The sequence below is a fragment of the Oncorhynchus keta genome, chromosome 23 (genome assembly GCF_023373465.1).
Source record: "Oncorhynchus keta strain PuntledgeMale-10-30-2019 chromosome 23, Oket_V2, whole genome shotgun sequence".
NCBI lineage: Eukaryota > Metazoa > Chordata > Actinopteri > Salmoniformes > Salmonidae > Oncorhynchus > Oncorhynchus keta.
This window is the reverse complement of record NC_068443.1, coordinates 26,200,748-26,219,473: the sequence shown is the minus strand read 5'-3', so window position 1 is coordinate 26,219,473 and position 18,726 is coordinate 26,200,748. Positions and strand designations below refer to the sequence as shown.

General features: G+C 41.6%; 1 protein-coding gene across 6 annotated transcripts in view; it reads left to right on the top strand.

Moving 5' to 3' along the window:
* Window positions 1-453: 453 nt before the first annotated feature.
* The window catches only part of si:ch211-207d6.2 (sickle tail protein), a 79,948-nt gene continuing 61,675 nt past the window's right edge, over window positions 454-18,726 (top strand). For 2 of the 6 annotated variants that reach the window (XM_052476935.1, XM_052476931.1), the window contains exon 1: window positions 463-937. In XM_052476935.1, the coding sequence (XP_052332895.1) occupies window positions 712-937 (226 nt within the window). In that variant the 5' untranslated portion in view covers window positions 463-711. Of the gene's footprint in view, window positions 938-18,236; window positions 18,349-18,726 lie in introns of those variants that run through there. The other 4 variants (XM_052476936.1, XM_052476932.1, XM_052476934.1 and 1 more) reach the window with 4 other exon arrangements.

Below are 18,726 nucleotides of genomic sequence, written 5' to 3'. Positions count from 1 at the left end.
AGCAGATTTCCCTGAGGCAGCCTATCAGAGAGCACTATTTAGTGAGGTTGTAGCTGCCTGCATGCGCTGGCATCCATGCATATTCAGCAGAAGCAGGACAACTGTTAAACTGTAATCATCTGTGCTCTCTGCAACCTTATGCCATTAATACTGTGTAGGCTAAACATTCCGTGCTGAGATTACCTTCATATTAAGGAAGGGTTTTACCGTCACCCTGGCATCCGTTCGACTAGATTAGAGGTAATTTGTCACCAGTGTGGGATCATGTAAGCATCGGTTACTATAAGGAGAGAGAGAGAGAGAGAGAGAGAGAGAGAGAGAGAGAGAGAGAGAGAGAGAGAGAGAGAGAGAGAGAGAGAGAGAGAGAGAGAGAGAGAGAGAGAGAGAGAGAGAGCTTGTGAGGCTTCTGACTCTCCCAATGCAGACTCACAGACCGTTGTACTGCAAGGCACAGCAGAGTGCACATGTGGAATCATGCTGATGAACTACGTCCTATCTAACTAAGGAGCTGGGCTTTGTCTAAAGATACTTTTTTCTTGTTAGACAGCTAATCCTCTGTGTCCGGTCAAGGCTTGGCACTCAGACTACTGAGAGTTTGATTACCAACTGGACAGACAGACTGGCAGAAGTGTGTGAGAGAGAGGAGCCAGCTAGAGGGATATACAAGACGTCCTGGACTATCTGACCGGAATTCTTGTTGACGGTGGAAAGATGACATCCAAGTCATCCAGGCTGGGCAGACCCTCATCGGCAGGGTCCAAGCAGCCCTCTCAGAGGAAGGATTGCCCGGTGGGTAACCGATCCTGTATGCTGCGGGTTGGGGAGAGGCTGATGAGGGCTGGGAGTGAGGGGAACCTACATGTAGTGAGACCCAAACCTGTCCAGCAGACACCCCTGGAGGAAGGACACCAACAGTCCAGCTCCATCACACCCAAAGGTAGGAACTCTCAAAAGTCTTTAAGTTTATAGTCTAAGGCACTTACTACTGTACTGCAAGACTTTAGTAGTAATTTACTAACTCATTGTTTTCTGATGATGTACTGTATGAGCCATAGGATATTGTATTGACAATGACATTGTGTCAAAGTCAATACACCACAAATTAAATCTGATTATGTACAGTGTTACAGTGCTACTGTAGCCAACAGTGCATGCTTCTGTGCATCAGTCATGATCACCCCACCAACACTCTCACACTCTCTCTCTCTATCGCCCTCACCTACACGCTGACACACACACACACACACACACACACACACACACACACACACACACACACACACACACACACACACACACACACACACACACACACACACACACACACACACACACACACACACACACACACACACACACACACAATTACTGTACAGTATGTGGAGGGCTTAGATCACCCTGTCAGAGGGCTATTTTGTATTGTCATGCATTCCTGGGTGAAGCACATGAGTCTGGCCACATTGTTCTGCCTCGGCCCCCTCAGCGGCCAGTGGATTAAGCCCTGGGGTCAACCCTTTTAGCTATCATTGTGCTGATTAGTTACATTTCCCCTCTTATCATCACATTCTCTTTCAGTAAAGTTGGGTTAATCTCCTGCCCCGGTTCAAAAGTAACTGCTGCTGCAGACCCTCTGATTGCAAATTGTACCGTTTTGAATTGAACCTTGCCAACTCTGCAGCTGGAATCAGTCGCATAGAGAAAAACCATTTCTCACACTATCCAGGGTACAAATGAGCCTGTGAGTGAACTCAGGTTCCCTCTAGGTTTAATATATCATTTGAGCTGACGAACAATGGCTGCGATACATGGCCTATAACTAACAGATGACATTTCCTGTGGCTGTCTATCTATCGTTAGTTGCTGCCAGTGGCAGGCTTAACACCATGTATTCAGAGAAAGATCTGAACACTAAGCCTCTGCTCTCCTCTCAGGACATGATACAAGACTGTTCTGCTAAACTACCCTTTAACCAGCCTATTTTTGAAATGTCTTCCCTTTCTCCATACATTGTGACAAACTGCACTTCTCACACTGAGCCCTCGGCTTAAAATCCTATCACACTTGCTGTCACATGCAAGTGACATAGAGTAGACTTAAAATAGAATAGAATAGTACTGAACTTGGTCTTCTATCGTGAGTGATAGTAGTTTTGCAATTTAGTTGGGAGTAAATAACCTGTTGAGTTTTAGTGTGTGAATGATTCATCATGAGGGCCATCCCAGCCATGGTTCGCCTGCTTAACAGTTGATGATGATCTCATCTTTCATTGTCTACATATAAATATTAAATATAAAATAAATATATGCCATTTAGCAGACGCTTTTATCCAAAGCGACTTACAGTCATGTGTGCATACATTCTACGTATGGGTGGTCCCGGGAATCGAACCCACTACCCTGGCGTTACAAGCGCCATGCTCTACCAACTGAGCTACAGAAGGACCATCTGTTGTTAATTGTGTTTTAGTTAGTATTGTCAATTCTAATATTCAAATGTAAGTTGTAGCTACTCACAATTCAGCATGTTGCTGCCAGTTGCTCTATATATTTTTTGTCAAATAATAATTATACTGTTTTCCTTTGATCTAAATCTTTTGGCGCATCACAATGCCTGCCACTGGACACAGTCTGGTGGTAATTATCAGTGCATATGTCAATATCTAAGCTGCAAGATCACCCAAAACTGTAGTATTAACCTGATGACTTTTGTGCCTTCTAACCCCTTTTATACATTGTCTGTCTAAGCTACAGACTGGGTTGTACCATTGGATTCGTATATTATTTTCTGCATCCGTAGATACCAACCATTAGCCTGTGTGATTAACGGTGGCTGAGCAACAGCGGTGTTTGCGAGACAACGACAGATCCCGAAGGGGCCGCAGGGCCAGGTCTTTTTTACAAAATCATCTGTAGAGTCCAAATGATCTGAGCTACAAACTATTGAAAGCAATCTATGAAAAGCTGAGACTCCCACGAACACGTTTTTCTCTATGACTCTCACAAGCTACACAAGAGTCGTTAGAAGGTAAGGGGTTCTTCTACATAGAAGATCATAGGAAATCACAGGACATACTGTAGTGTCTATGATACTGTAATAAGCTCACATAGTTGGTGTCACAAACTCCAAACTCCACACAGTTGTCACTGAGTAGTTAGATATTAATTTCCCATTGAGCAAACAATTTCTGTACTTACAGTATTCATATAAATTAATTGTTATCAGGTTTTTGCTTTGACGGACCTTAGTTTTTATTGACATTTGTCAATAAAACCACGACTGTAACTGTTTATGTCAAATTGTTATCTGTTCTACTTGTAGCCCTGGTTGTCCTGAAAATAACTGTAAAACACTTCATTGAGAGGCTAAATATAAGGGGGGGGACACGCAGATAAATGAAAAGCCAATTTGTTGCTGGAGTCTTGGGGCTGATAGGGTTAAAGCAAAGACAGTTCTCAACAGGCTTTCTCAGGTTTCAGCTTCAAAGTGGATGCCTGTTTTTTAGATAAAGATACTGGTGTCTTTATCAACATCTTGTTTCCAAAGATAGAGACTGGTTTCTGAGCAAGTGTTAACAGGATTTAAAGTTTATACTTTTAAACATCAATATCCACTAGATTAAACTAATGGGCAAATCTGATGGTATTATTATCAGAATAATTATCCACTGAAATGTACAATCCTCTTGTGAAATTTAACCTAAGTGCTCTGTCAATTGCAACGTGAAGACTGTTTCTCATGATGTGGAGTAGAAATGAATTTAGGATGTGAATGATACTTTTTTCATTACATTGTATCCTTTATTACCTAAAAACCCTTTTCTGTGTATTATTGGATCTAACAGACCTTTTTCATTTTGACCAAGTCACTTCATTTTCAGTTACGTAACCCATGTGATCTGTTAATTATGGCAATCCTTGTGTCATCTCAGGCAGCAGCCTAGCTCACAGACCCTGATTCTGATTCGCTCTGACAGCTGCGTGATTTCAGATCAGACGGAAGTCTGCCCGGCCCTGTCCGTCCCAACCCCCACCTCCCACCTCTACAGCCTCTACACTACAGCCCTAATGACATGTCTTTTTTTTTATAGCCACAACAGCGATGCATGCTTTCATGAACTCAACACATCTGAAACAGCTGCTCAATTGATTTAGACTTCATTTTGTTCCCTTGTTAATAATGATTTAGGTGATACTGGCGTGACATGGCTATTTCTGTGGCTTTGGTTTAGTCTCGGGATGAGATGCATACAGATGACATCATCGAGGCCAGTGTTCTCATAAACAATAGAAATTCCTGCTCTCCCATTCGGAAAACCATCCCTAATTCTCCAAATGACTCCTTATAACGAGAACTGGACCCCTTCTCATCCAAGTTTATGATTAACTCAGATTGACTTACGGTAACTACCTAGCTAACCTGCAGATATTTACTTTAAAAGAACCCTTTAAAATGAAAGTTTTCATTGGCGTTTGTTTTTCTTCCCTCTGGTAGATTCACAGGCCAATAGAGGAGCGTACTTACAGCCTGTAGCTGTATGTTATTATAGCTAATAGAGCCACCCAGGTAAAAAAAAGAAATGTAATACAAATTCTGGATGTCCCTCTCTCTTGGTGTCCATAACCTGTTACAGTTAGTATGTAAGGACATTCATGTTCCATGCTTTTATTGTTGTAACGTTTTGTTGCACAGCACATGCTTGACAGCCCCCACCAAGACAGTTATTAAAAACACTCCCCCGCATACTAGTGCTGGGGGCATAATGTGAGATCTAAGTCATGCAACAAGGATGAACAAGCTAGGGAGAGATGAAGTACGCACATTCTGTATAAACTGATTAGAGCGTACCCTAAAGCCATGTTTGGTCAAGTTCACACGAGGTTACTGAAACTATTGTAATTCACATTTATTTACCTAGTCTTTGTGATAGTATGCCAAATTACCAATAAAGAAAATGTATTTGGAAACTGTGGTTGGCAAAGTTAATAACAGCTGATAATGAGCATAATAGGGCATGTATTAAACACTAAAGGATCAGTTCAGACTTCTATGCTATTTATAAAATGCTACCCTGAACCAAGCAACAGGTTGATGTCATGTGAGGCATTGATTATTGTGAAAGTCTGTGTTTATTAGGTGTTTTATTGCTACAGTATGCCAACAGTGTTATACTGTATATAGTAGGCTGTAGGCTATTTCAGGCAACACATCAATTCCACCCTCTCAACATCTTTGAAAACTGACTGAAGGGTCAATTAAGTAAATTACATTGAACACAGGTTTTGATTTAAAGTGGGTGTGGCGTACCTCCCCATGTCTTTACATGAGATGGATACGGGAATAGGTTTTTGATTAAATTGTTGGGCAATCTAGATCATTGAAAGATAAGTGAATTTTCACTTAACAGACACATCAACATCCTTCAGGAGTGTAAAAAGGGGGAGGGGAAATCCTTGGGATAACTTGTGTTAAAGTCAGTGATCAGTAGATCTGTATGAGTTGATAGAGCTAGGCTCTTTCCAAGTGGCACCCTATTCCCTACACAGAGCACTACTTTTGACCAGATGCCTTGGTGCACTACAAGAAAAAGAGATCCATTTGGGATGCATTCCTAGTGAACGAGGGGTCTTAAAAGGATGGGTAAGTAGCCTTGTGAGCAGACAGAAAGGAAGAGTAAAATATTACTACGGTATTGCTTTGCTCTCCCAGGACTCATCTTTCAAAACGGTCTCATAAGATTTTGTTTTTGTAGCTCATGCGGCTTTATAAAACCTTGTCACATACTATTTCATAGCATATTTTCAAGGCTGAATGTCCCAGCCTTCAGACTCAGTGAAGTGCATCAGATAAAAAAAAAAAACCTCAAGTCTCACAATATCAACAATATGTAGTCTGCCTCCTCTAGACCAGACTGCCTTTATACCCTATAATTAGGGGTTCACAGCGAAGCTGTTGTTCTTCTCAGATGTTTTTTTTTTTCATTCATCAAATAACTCAAGTATACTGTAGCTTGGTAACTTTCTTTCTAATTACCAATCTATACTTGAGTTATTTGACTTTGTATGTAGAGGCCATGAGTAACTTGGTCAAAAAGAATGGCACCGATTGGCCTATATGCGGTCTCACTTAAACCCAAATATCTGTCAACCCGTTTGACCTAGAGGCTTGAAACTTTGTACTGTATGTAGGTGTATTTCTTCATTTTCCTCAAGGACCCATAAGTTTTGTTAGGACAGATTTTCCTCCAACCTGGACATTTAGGAAAGCTTCTCATGAACTTTAAGTCCAAATAACACCAAATTTGGGTATGTAGACCCATGTTACCTCCTAACTTATACTGAACAAAAATATAAACGCTACATGTAAAGTGTTGGTCCCATGTCTCATGAGCTAAAATAAAAAATCACAGAAATGTTCCATACACACAAAAAGCTTATTTCGCAAAAATGTTGTGCACAAATGTGTTTACATTCCTGTTAGTGAGCATTTCTCATTTGCCAAGATAATCCATCCACCTGACGGGTGTGGAATATCAAGAAGCTGATTAAACAGCATGACCATTACACAGGTGTACCTTGTGCTGGGGACAATAAAAGACCACTCTAAAATGTGGAGTTTTGTCACACAATACAAAGCCACAGATGTCTCAAGTTATGCGGGAGTGTTCAATTGACATGCTGACTGCAAGAATGTCCACCAGAGATGATGCCAGATAATTGAATGTTAATTTCTCTACCATAAGCCACTTCCAATGTTGTTTTAGGGAATTTGGCAGTGCATCCAACCGTCCTCACAACCGCATACATGTTCTGTCTGTTATAAAGGGAAAAACTAATTCCGATTGGCTGGGACTGGCTCCCCAGTGGGTGGTCTTGGCTCCCAAGTGGTTAGGCCTATGGCTGTGCTCCTGCCCAGTCATGTGAAATCCATAGATTAGGGAATAATGAATTTATTTCAATTGACTGATTTCCTTGTATAAACTGTAACTCAGTAAAATCTTTGTAATTGTTTGATGTTGAGTTTATATTTTTGTTCAGTGCAGTTTGAGAAAAGCTAAGGGATTGATTAAGAGATGCCTGAGTTATTGATAAATCAGGAAATCAGATTTTACGTGTTTATTTAAATCCTTTGTAAATCCTCTCCACTGAAACTTTTTGGCGTCATCAAAGACATTACCATGATTAATCATGTTAAGTTTGGCATTGACATAAAAAAGTAAACAAACTATTTTGACTATGGAACGCTAATGCTTAAAATAATCATAAAAATCTTCTCATAGACTAAAAGTCAGATTCACTCCAAATTTGCTCTTTGCACTCATCACAATAGTCATTGAAGAGTTTGAGAAAATGATGCAGAAGATGAATGAATGAGAAGATGATGCATTCAAAGATGGCCACAATATACCAGTAGATGCATATTAGCCCACACAGTGTCTTCAGGAAGTATTCATACCCCTTGACTTATTCCACATTTTGTTGAGTTACAGCCTGAATTCAAAATGGATTGAATAGATTTCTCACCCATCTACACACAACACCCCATAATGACAAAGTGAAAACATGTTTTTAGAAATGTTTGCAAATGTATTGAAAATGAAATACAGAAATGTCTCATTTACATAAGTATTCACACCCCTGAGTCAATACTTTGTAGAAGCACCTTTGGCGGCAATTACAGCTTTGAGTCATCTTGGGTATGTCTGTCAGCTTTGCACATCTGGATTTAGGGATTTTCTCCCATTCTTTCTTGCAGATTTTCTCTAGCTCTATTAAGTTAGGTAGTTAGCTGAGGTGAACAGCAATCTTCAAGACTTTCCACAGATTTTCAATGGAATTCAAATCTGGGCTTTGACTGTGCCACTCAAGGACTTTAACATTCTAACACGGAACCCAAACCGGCTGCGCGAGTGCACCAGCGTGCGCTATCGTGCATACATTTATTTTGTCCCCCTACACCAAACGTGATCACGACACGCAGGTTAAAATATCAAAACAAACTCTGAACCAATGACATTAATTTGGGGACAGGTCGAAAAGCATTAAACATGTATGGTAATTTAACTAGTTAGCATGCACTTGCTAGCTAATTTGTCCTATTTAGCTAGCTTGCTGTTGCTAGTTAATTTGTCCTGGGATATAAACATTGAGTTGTTATTTTACCTGAAATGCACAAGGTCCTCTACTCCGACAATTAATCCACACATAAAACGGCGAACCGAATCATTTCTAGTCATCTCTCCTCCTTCCGGGCTTTTTCATCTTTGAACTTATATGGTGATTGGCATCTAAACTTTCATAGTATTACCACGACGACCGGCAAAACATTTTGTCTTTCAATCACCCACGTGGGTATAACCAATGTGGAGATGGCACGTTGGTACCTGCTTCTATAAACCAATGACGAGATGGGAGAGGCAGGACTTGCAGTGCGATCTGCGTCCGAAATAGGAATGACTTCTATTTTAGTCCTTGGCAACGCAGATGGTCATTGGCGCGTGCGAGCAATGTGGGTGGAATAATTGAATAACATGGATTTCTACATTTATTTTTCAATGCTCGCGCACGCGACGTGTCCGGTCTGGTCAGCATGTAAGGGGCCTAGCTTGAACCATGAAAAACATCCCCAGACCATTATTCCTTTCAGGCAGGTAGCGTTCACCTGGCATCTGCCAAACCCAGATGCGTCCGTTGTACTACCAGATGGTGAAGCGGGATTTATTATTCCAGAGAACGCGTTTCCACTGCTCCAGAGTCCAATGGTGGCGAGCTTTACACCACTCCAGCCGATGCTTGGCATTGTGCATGGTGATCTTAGGCTTATGTGCGGCTGCTCAGCCATGGAAACGCATTTCATGAAGCTCCCGACAAACAGTTATTTTGCTGACATTGCTTCCAGAGGCAGTTTGGAACCCAGTAGTGAGTGTTGCAACCGAGGACAAACTATTTTTACGCACTTCAGCACTCGGCAGTCCCGTTCTGTGAGCTTGTGTGGACTACCACTTCGTGGCTGAGCCGTAGTTGCTCCTAGATGTTCCACTACACAATTACAGCACTTACAGTTGACCAGGACAGCTCTAGCACGGCAGACATTTAACAAACTGACATGTTGGGAAGGTGGAATCCTATGACGGTGACACATTGTAAATCACTGAGCTCTTCAGTCAGGCCATTCTACTGCCAATGTTTTCCTATGGAGATTGCACGGCTGTGTGGTCGATTTTATACACCTGTCAGCAATGAGTGTGTCTGAAATAACAGAATCCACTCATTTCAAGGGGTGTCCACATAGTTTTGTATATATAGTGTATGTAAATGAGATATTCCTGTATTTCATTTTCAATAAATAAGTCAACTTTCTGAAGGCACTGTAACCTAATATGCTAAGAAATACTTCCATCTTCTTATCATGAAACACAAGACCAAATTACAATTTTGGGGGAATGTAGGCCCATGGTACATGTCTGATTTAACATGTCCATTTAAGCCATTGTAAATCGACTCCACAGTGGCCTATCAAACCTGTCATTAATATCATGAATGTGCCTAAGATGAACCACACTGAATTTGGAGTTGAAATCTCAAAAACCAAGGAAACTATTAAAAACATTTTTTTTACATATGTAACTTTAATGCTCAAAATCATCTGCAATCATCTTCTCCTCATGAACCACACATCAAATTCACTCAAGATGTTGTATTTAGAGTCATTACATCAGTATTGAATGGTTTTAAGAAAAAAGTACCTATAGATGCACGCACTGTACCTTTCGATGCATGTTAGCACATATGCTAAGTTGGGCACACTACACCACTAGATAGCACCATATCTCACCTGGGCTATAAGAACTGAATCGATGGACATGGGGCCATGAAATTTAGTATGTGAAGATATTGTATATGTCCTTAGAAGCTGTGAGAATATAAAGTAAATGCAACATTAGATTGCTGCACCAGACCAGTTTTTGACACTATAGATGTCATTGGCACCAGTCACACCATAGGATATTAGAGCAAAAACTATTGATCAAGTGGACTTTGTCTCAAGCAAATGTTAGATTTAAATTATGCAGACGAACAATGTGAAATATCATGAAAATAAAGCTGAAAATATTTCACAAATTTTTACATAAATCATTAGTAATATTGACCCCATTATTGGTATTTAAATATATTTTTATTAAGTGTATATTAAGTAATGACTTTAAGAATGATAACCTGCTGCATTCAAAGATAGCCAACCTACAGCACTAGACTAAACTTAACTTGTGTCATCCTTCTGGTATTGAGAGAAAAACATGTAATACTTTCACTGATTGCACATGAAGGAAGATAGTTCCTACATTAAGGAATATACAAACAGTGGACAGTTTATTAGGTACACCCCTCTAGTACCAGGTCAGATCCCCTTTGCCTCCAGAACAGCCTGAATTATTCGGGGGATGGAAACAAGGGACCTAACGTTTGCCAGAAAAACATTCACCACACCATTACACCACCACCCGCCTGTACCGTTGACACCAGGCAGGATGAGGCCATGGACTGATGCTGCTTATGCCAAATCCTGACTCTTCTATCAGCATGACGCAACAGGAACCGGGATTCGTCGGACCAGGCAATGTTTTTCCACTCCTCAATCAATTGTCCAGTGTTGGCGATCGCGTGCCCACTGGAGCCTCTTCTTCTTGTTTTTAGCTGATAGGAGTGGAGCCGACAATTTGTGCTGTTTTGCGCACCACTGTTGTACTGCACCAGTATTTGCCTGTTTGTGTTCCGCCTGTTAGCTTGCATGATTCTTGCCATTCTCCTTCGATCTCTCATCAACATGCTGTTTTCGGCTACAGGACTGCCATTGACTGGAGGTTTTTTGTTTGTTGCACATTTCTCTGTAAATCCTAGATACTGTCATGCGTGAAAATACCAGGGGGCCCGCCGTATCTGTTATACTGGAACTGGCGCGCCTGGCACCGACAATCATACCACGCTCAAAGCTATTTAGGTCACTCGTTTTGCCCATTCTAACTTTCAGTCAAACAGTTCCTGAATGCCTTAATGCCTGTCTACCTGTTTAAAAAAAAATAGCAAACCACAGCCACATGACCCACTGTCAGTAGGAGAGAACCATTTTCGTGAACCTAATAAACTGGACACTGAATGTACTGTACATCGCCATTCATAGGCTTCATTAGGAAATGTGTCGATGATGTTGTACCCAAAATAACAATCCGGATATACCCCAACCAAAAACCCTGGATGAATGGAGAAATCCGTACCATGCTGAGAAACGGGAAAAGGGATACCTAGTCAGTTACACAACTGAATGCATTCAAACAGAATCTGTCTTCCGCATTTAACCCAACCCCAGAGCCTGTACTGCAGCATTCAATGTCAGCAGAATGAGCCCAGATGACTCAGTGGCACGCGACATGTACAAGGCAAGCAGGTACGAGCTCCACAAATCCATTAGGGATGCAAAAAGACAACTCAATGTGTTACCCACCAAAGCCTCCCTACCAGATGAACTTAACATATTCTATGCTTGCTTCGAGATCGACTACTGAGCCATCCAGGATATCTCTCGGTGCTCCGGACTACCAGGTGCTTTCGCTCTCTGAGGCTGAAATCTCAAAAGAGTGAATACTCACAAAGCCGCCGGCCCAGATGGCATCCTTGACCGCGTCATCAGAGTGTGCACTGACCAGCTGGCGGGTGTCTAATTGGACATCTTCAACCTGTCCCTGTTCCAGGCTGTAATCCCCACTTGCTTCAAGGAGACCACCATTGTCCCAGTGTCCAAGAAAAGCAAGGTGACATGCCCAAATGACTATTGGCCCGCCATACTCACCCCTGTCATCATGAAGTGCTTCGAGAGGCTGGTCACATCCCACATCAAGGCCAGCATGCTAGGCACACTGGACCGACTACAATTTCCCTACCGCTCAAACAGATCCATGGGAGAGGCTATCACTATTTACATGGCCCTAACCCATCTGGACAGGAGGAACACCTACATGAAAATGCTGTTGATTGGCTACAGTTCAGTATTCAACACCATTATTCCCTCCAAGTTCGCCACCAAGCTCAGTGCCCTAGTTCTAGACACTACCCTCTGCAACTGGATACTGGACTTCCTGACGAGCATACCACAGGCTGAAAGGATTGGCAACAACACCTCATCTCTTAACACAGAAGCACCCCAGGGGTGTGTTCTCAGCCCTCTGCTGTTCATCCACGACTGCAGAAGAAGGAGGTGAACTGGCATTGTAGTGCCAGGACAATGTCAGCAAAACAAAGGAATTGATTGTTGACTTCAGGAAGCAGAGGAGGTCCAACATGTCCACATCAACAGTACTGCAGAAGTGAGAGTCAGCAGTTTTAAGTTCCTCCGCATCCACATCACCAAGGCCTTGACACGGACCAACAACAACAGCGCCTCTGCTTCCTAAGGCAGCTGAAGAAATATGTCCTCTCAATACTACCGCTGCACCATCGAGAGCATCCTGACCGGTTGCATCACAGCCTGATATGTGTCCACGAACGCAAGGCCCTAAAGCCGGTGGTGAAGACGGCCCAGTGGGGCCGTGTAAACACCAATTGAGGACATCTACTTAATTTTTTTATATTTTACCTTTATTTAACTAGGCAAGTCAGTTAAGAACAATTCCTTATTTTCAATGACAGCCTAGTGGGTTAACTGCCTGTTCAGGGGCAGAACTACAGATTTGTACCTTGTCAGCTCGGGGATTTGAACTTGCAACCTTTTGGTTACTAGTCCAACACTCTAACCACTAGGCTACGCTGCCGCCCCAACTAGAAACGAGGAAGTCCCAGCATCATCATCAAAGACCTTACACACCTCAGCTACAAGCTGTTCACTCCCTTAGCGTTGGAGAGATGGTATTGGAACACGAGGTCTAATACCAACAGGCTCAGAGACAGTTTCTATTTTCAAACCAATCAGACTTCTGAACACTTGAACTGAACTGACCACCTGCACTGACCACCTGCACCTTAGTACACATGCACTCAATCACGCACATACCCACACAGACATCCACACATTCACACACACATACATCAGTGGCGGCTCCTCAGAGGAGGAAGGGGAGGACCATCCTCCTCAGGAAATTTCATAAAAATACAAATAGTGAAATATTAAAGTTATAATTATTAGATAAAACTATACTAAATATATTCACATGACCAAATAATTTATTAAAATACACTGTTTTATAATGAAGTCCTACAGTAGCCTCAACAGCACTCTGTAGGGTAGCACCATGGTGTAGCCGGAGGACAGTTAGCATCCGTCCTCCTCTGGATACATTAACTTCAATTCAAAATCTAGGAGGCTCATGGTTCTCACTCCCTTCCATAGACTTACACAGTAATTATGACTTCCGGAGGACTTCCTCCAACCAATCAGAGCTCTTGCAGCATGAACTGATTACAGCTGTGAATTGGTTATATTCATTGCTAGACAGACATTTTCAAGTCTTGCCATAGATTTTAAAGCTGTTTTATGTCAAAACTGTAGCTAGGCCACTCAGGAACATTCAATGTTGTCTTGGTAAGCAACGGCAGTGTATATTTGGCCTTGTATTTTAGGTTTGTTTGTCCTGTTGAAAGGTGAATTTGTCTCCCAGTGTCACGTGTGCTCCCTCTCCGGCCTCTAGGTCACCAGGCTGCTCATTAGGTCGCACATCTGTCACCAGCGTTAGGCACATAATGACACTCACCTGGACTCCATCACCTCCTTGATTACCTGCCCTTTATATGTCACTCCCTTTGGTTTCTTCTCCAGTCGTCATCGTTCCTGTTTCATGTCGATGCGCTGTTCGTGTTTCTTGTTTTGTTCATTTATTAATTAAATGTTATCACTGCCTGAACTTGCTTCCCGACATTCAGCGTACATCGTTACACCCAGGGTCTTCTGGCAAGCAGACTGGACTTGGTTTTCCTCTAGGATTTTGTCTGTGCTTAGCTCTATTCCGTTTCTTTTAATCCTAAAAAACTCCCTAGTCTTTGCTGATGACAAGCATACCCACCACCATGCAACCACCACCATGCTTGAAAATATGAAGAGTGGCACTCAGTAATGTGTTGTGTTGGATTTGCCCCAAACATAATGCTTTGTATTCAGGACATAAAGTTAATGTATGTTTTGGAATATTTTTACTCTGTACAGGATTCCTTATTTTCATTCTGCCATTTAGGTTAGTAATGTGGAGTAACTACAATGTTGTGGATCCATCCTCAGTTTTCCCCTTTCACAGCCATGAAACTCTGTTTTACAGTCAGCATTGGCCTCATGGTGAAATCCCTGAGCGGTTTCTTTCCTTTCCAGCAACTGAGTTAAGAAGGACACCTATATCCTTGTAGTGACTGGGTGTATTGATACACCATCCAAAGTGTAATGAATAACGTCACCATGCTCAAAGGGATGGATATACCAATGGGTGCCCTTCTTTGCAAGGCATTGGATACCTCCCTGGTCTTTGTGGTTGAATCTGTGTTTGAAATTCATTGCTCGACCTTAGAGATAATTGTATGTGTAGGGTACAGAGATGAGGTAGTCATTCAAAAATCCTGTTAAACACTATAATTGCACACAGAGTGAGTTCATGCAACTTATTATGTGACTTGTTAAGCAAATTGTTACTCCTGAACTTATTTAGGCTTGCCATAACCAAGTGGTTGAATACTTATTGACTCAAGACATTTCAGCTTTTCATTTTTAATTAATTTGTAAAAATGTCTAAAAACACAATTTCACTTTGACATTATGGGGTATTGTATTTGGTTTGGAAGTCCATATTTTTGTGAGTGAAGTGTTCATTGCGTTTCTGTCCTGGAATATGACATGCTAGTCAATGTTAAAGACATTGAGAGTGACTTTTACAAAATCAGTAAAGATCTGACCCACCAATAGAGGGTGCCATCACCCTGAACCTTTTTATTCTCAGCATTGAGATGCAATTTCCTCGAATTGTCATGGTTGTTCTTCTCTCGTTATCTCTCCTCTGCGATAAGGACACAAAAACCCATCCGGAAAAATATCTTCCTCATAACCATAATGACATTTTCCAGCATTGTGCAAACCGATATGTAGTTGGAAGCTGAAGCATTCGATGGCTGGCTGTGTAGTATAGTCAGTGAACCAATGCAGCATGGCAGATCAGAGATCCACCTTCGGGGCAGAAGTGAACTAGATCAATCAGCTCAGCTTTGTCAAAAGGAGAGAGCGAGACTAGGCTTCCTTTCCTCGACTCTATCTACTGCTTCCCTTGCGTCTCTCTTTCTCTCTCACTCTCTCTGTCTCTCTCTCTCTCACCACTCTTCAATCCACTTGTGCGGACTGTCACACAGTGGACCTTAAGTGTCACATCCACTTGGCAGGCTTTTCATGTTGAATTAATTCAACTGCTGAACAAAAATTGGCAGGGGGCGGACGGACGACAAAAAACAAAACTGTATAGCTGCCATATTAGACTAAATGTCAAATGTTCTGCTAAAGGAAAATGAAATATTCTTTATGAACATGTAGGCTACATTTCCAATCATCATAATGATGTGATAATATTAATTTGAGCTATTTAATAGCCTAATACAGTATACCCTTACAGTGCATTCGGAAAATATTCAGACCCGTTGACCTTTTCAAGATTTTGTTACGTTACAGCCTTATTCTAAAATGGTCTAAATATTTTTTTTCCCTCAACAATCTACACAAGGTCCCATTATGACAAATAAAAAAACAAATACCTTATTTACATACAGTGTATAATTTGCCCAAAAAATAATTTAAAAATCCTACAATGTGATATTCTGGATTTTTTTTCTTCTCATTTTGTCTGTCATAGTTGAAGTGTACCAATGATGAAAATTACAGGCCTCTCTCATCTTTTTAAGTGGGAGAACTTGCACAATTGGTGGCTGACTAAATACTTTTTCCCCCCATTGTAAGTATTCAGATCCTTTGCTATGAGACTCGAAATTGAGCTCAGGTGCATCCGGTTTCCATTGATTATCCTTGAAATATTTCTCCAACTTGACTGGAGTCCACCTGTGGTAAATGCAATTGATTGGACATGATTTGGAAAGGCACACACCTGTCTATATAAGGTCAGTGCATGTCAGAGCAAAAACCAAGCCATGAGGCAGAAGGAATTGTCCATAGAGCTCTGAGACAGGATTGTGTTGTGGCACAGATCTGAGGAAGGGTACCATTGAAGGTCGCAAAAAACACAGTGGCCTCCATCATTTTTAAATGGAAGACGTTTAGAACCACCAAGACTCTTCCTAGAGCTGGCCACCCGGCCAAACTGAGCAATCGGGGGAGAAGGGTCTTGGTCAGGGAGGTGACCAAGAACCCGAGTTCTTCTGTGGAGATGGGAGAACCTTCCAGTAGGACAACCATCTATGCAGCACTCCACCAACCAGGCCTTTATGGTATTGTGGCTAGACGGAAGACACTCTTCAGTAAAAGGCACATGACAGCCCACTTGGAGTTTGCCAAAAGGCACCTAAAGGTCTCTCAGACCATGAGAAACAAGATTCTCTGGTCTGTTGAAACCAATATTAAACTCTTTGGCCTGAATGCCAAGTGTCACGTCTGGAGGAAACCTGACACCATCCCTACGGTGAAGCATGGTGGTGGAAGCATCATGTTTTTCAGCGGCAGGGACTGGGAGACTAGTCGGGATCGAGGATCAAAGTACAGAGAGATCCTTGATGAAAACCTGCTCCAGAGCACTCAGGACCTCAGACTGGGGCGAAGCTTCACCTTCCAACAGGACAACAACCCTAAGCACATAGCCAAGACAATGCAGGGGTGGCTTCAGGACAAGTCTCTGAATGTCCTTGAGTGGCCCAGCCAGAGCCCGGACTTGAACCCGATCGAACATCTCTGGAGAGACCTGAAAATAGCTGTGCAGCTACGCTCCCCATCCAACCTGACAGAGCTTGAGAGGATCTGCAGAAAATAATGAGAGAAACTCCCCAAATACAGGTGCCAAGCTTGTAGCATCATACCCAAGAAGACTCCACGCTGTAATCGCTGCCAAAGGTGCTTTAACAAAGTACTGAGTAAAGGGTCTGAATACCTATGTGAATGTGATATTTCTGTTTTTAATTTTTAATACATTTGGAAAAATGTCTAAAAAAACGTAGGTTTTTTTGCTTTGTCATTACGAGGTATTGTGTGTAGATTGATGTGGGGGAAAACAATGTATTCAGTTTCTGAATAAGGCTGTAACATAACACAATGTGGAAAAAGTCAAGGTCTGAATACTTTTCGAAAGCACTTTATATACACCACTGCACTATGCAAGAGCATTACTTGTATGAAATTTTGTGAAACTACAGTTTCAGGGCTTTTCTCCATGTACAATATCAACAATGCCCAACGTAACATTGAAAATGAGTGTTGATACAGCCCACCATGAGTGTCTTAGGTTTACCCAACAGTGAAAATTGAATGCATGGAGTTCAAACTGTATTGAGAGGAAATTATATTTTTGTTCTGTATAATTTTGTTCTGTTCTTATAAAAGCTCAAATACTAAATGTGACACATTTTAGTCCACTTACTAACATCTAATGTCAAAGCCTGAGGAATTTAAGTACAACAACAAAACATTACTCTTCCCTGTGGAATTAGTCTATTTTCCTATGCATGTTTGCATGGCCTTGGTTTGCAGGTTCACTTCTGATAGAAAATGAATGCTGATTTGTACAATAGACCCAAATAGTAGTTATTTTCTAAGTTTTCATGAAGGAAACTATTGGTGGGGTTTCCAGTTTGACCATGACTGTGACCTTGACCTCAGAGTCCAGCTGTGTGAAGAGGGAACAGTGGGAGAGGTTGAGGAAATGAAGGCTAAAATCCCCACAGAGGACAGACTAATGATGTCAAACTGTTTTGTATTATTATGAAAAAGAGAATTAGACATTACATTTGTATTATAAAGGTACATATGTTAAATCTTTGACCATCTGGAACTCATGTTGTAAAGATATGTATTTGTTCATTAATTTGTTATGCCATGTATTCCCAACATGCACTCATAGGCTGGAAAACAGGGTGTTTGGAAAAAGTGAGGACAGCTTTACAATGGAGCTTCCTCAGGAACACACACACACACACACACACACACACACACACACACACACACACACACACACACACACACGTTGGTTTTGACCATAACTTTCCACGTATAACCTTGCACTACAGAAAGACCTGAACACTGTCTGCACTGTCAATGCAGAATTCATAGTGTTTAAGGGAATAGCGTGCAAAGTAATGGAATATCAGTACATACGGCATACTCACTGGAGAGGGAGAAGAGGTAAGGCATAATGTAATCTAAGTAAAGACTAAATGTTTATCTGTTGATTTTTGTCTCTGTGGTCTTTGCAGTATTGCTCTGGTGGATGCGTTTGGATACTGTGACTGTCATGTTAGTGAATAATGATCCAAGGTGTCATTGAGGAATCACCAATAAACTGAACCTGGACTAAAGCAGCAGTCAGAGGTTGTAGTATGAGAGACACTTTAATAATATTCCTTGTATTAGCCAACTAATACCCAGTTTTAGCTTAATTAAACACTCAAGTCAAGTGGGGAACGCCAAGCTTAAATATTTAAAGCAGGATAAAAGACAAGAGGGAGGACAAGGTTCCCGAGCGGTATTACTGTATTTAGAAACTCTATTACATAGATGGAT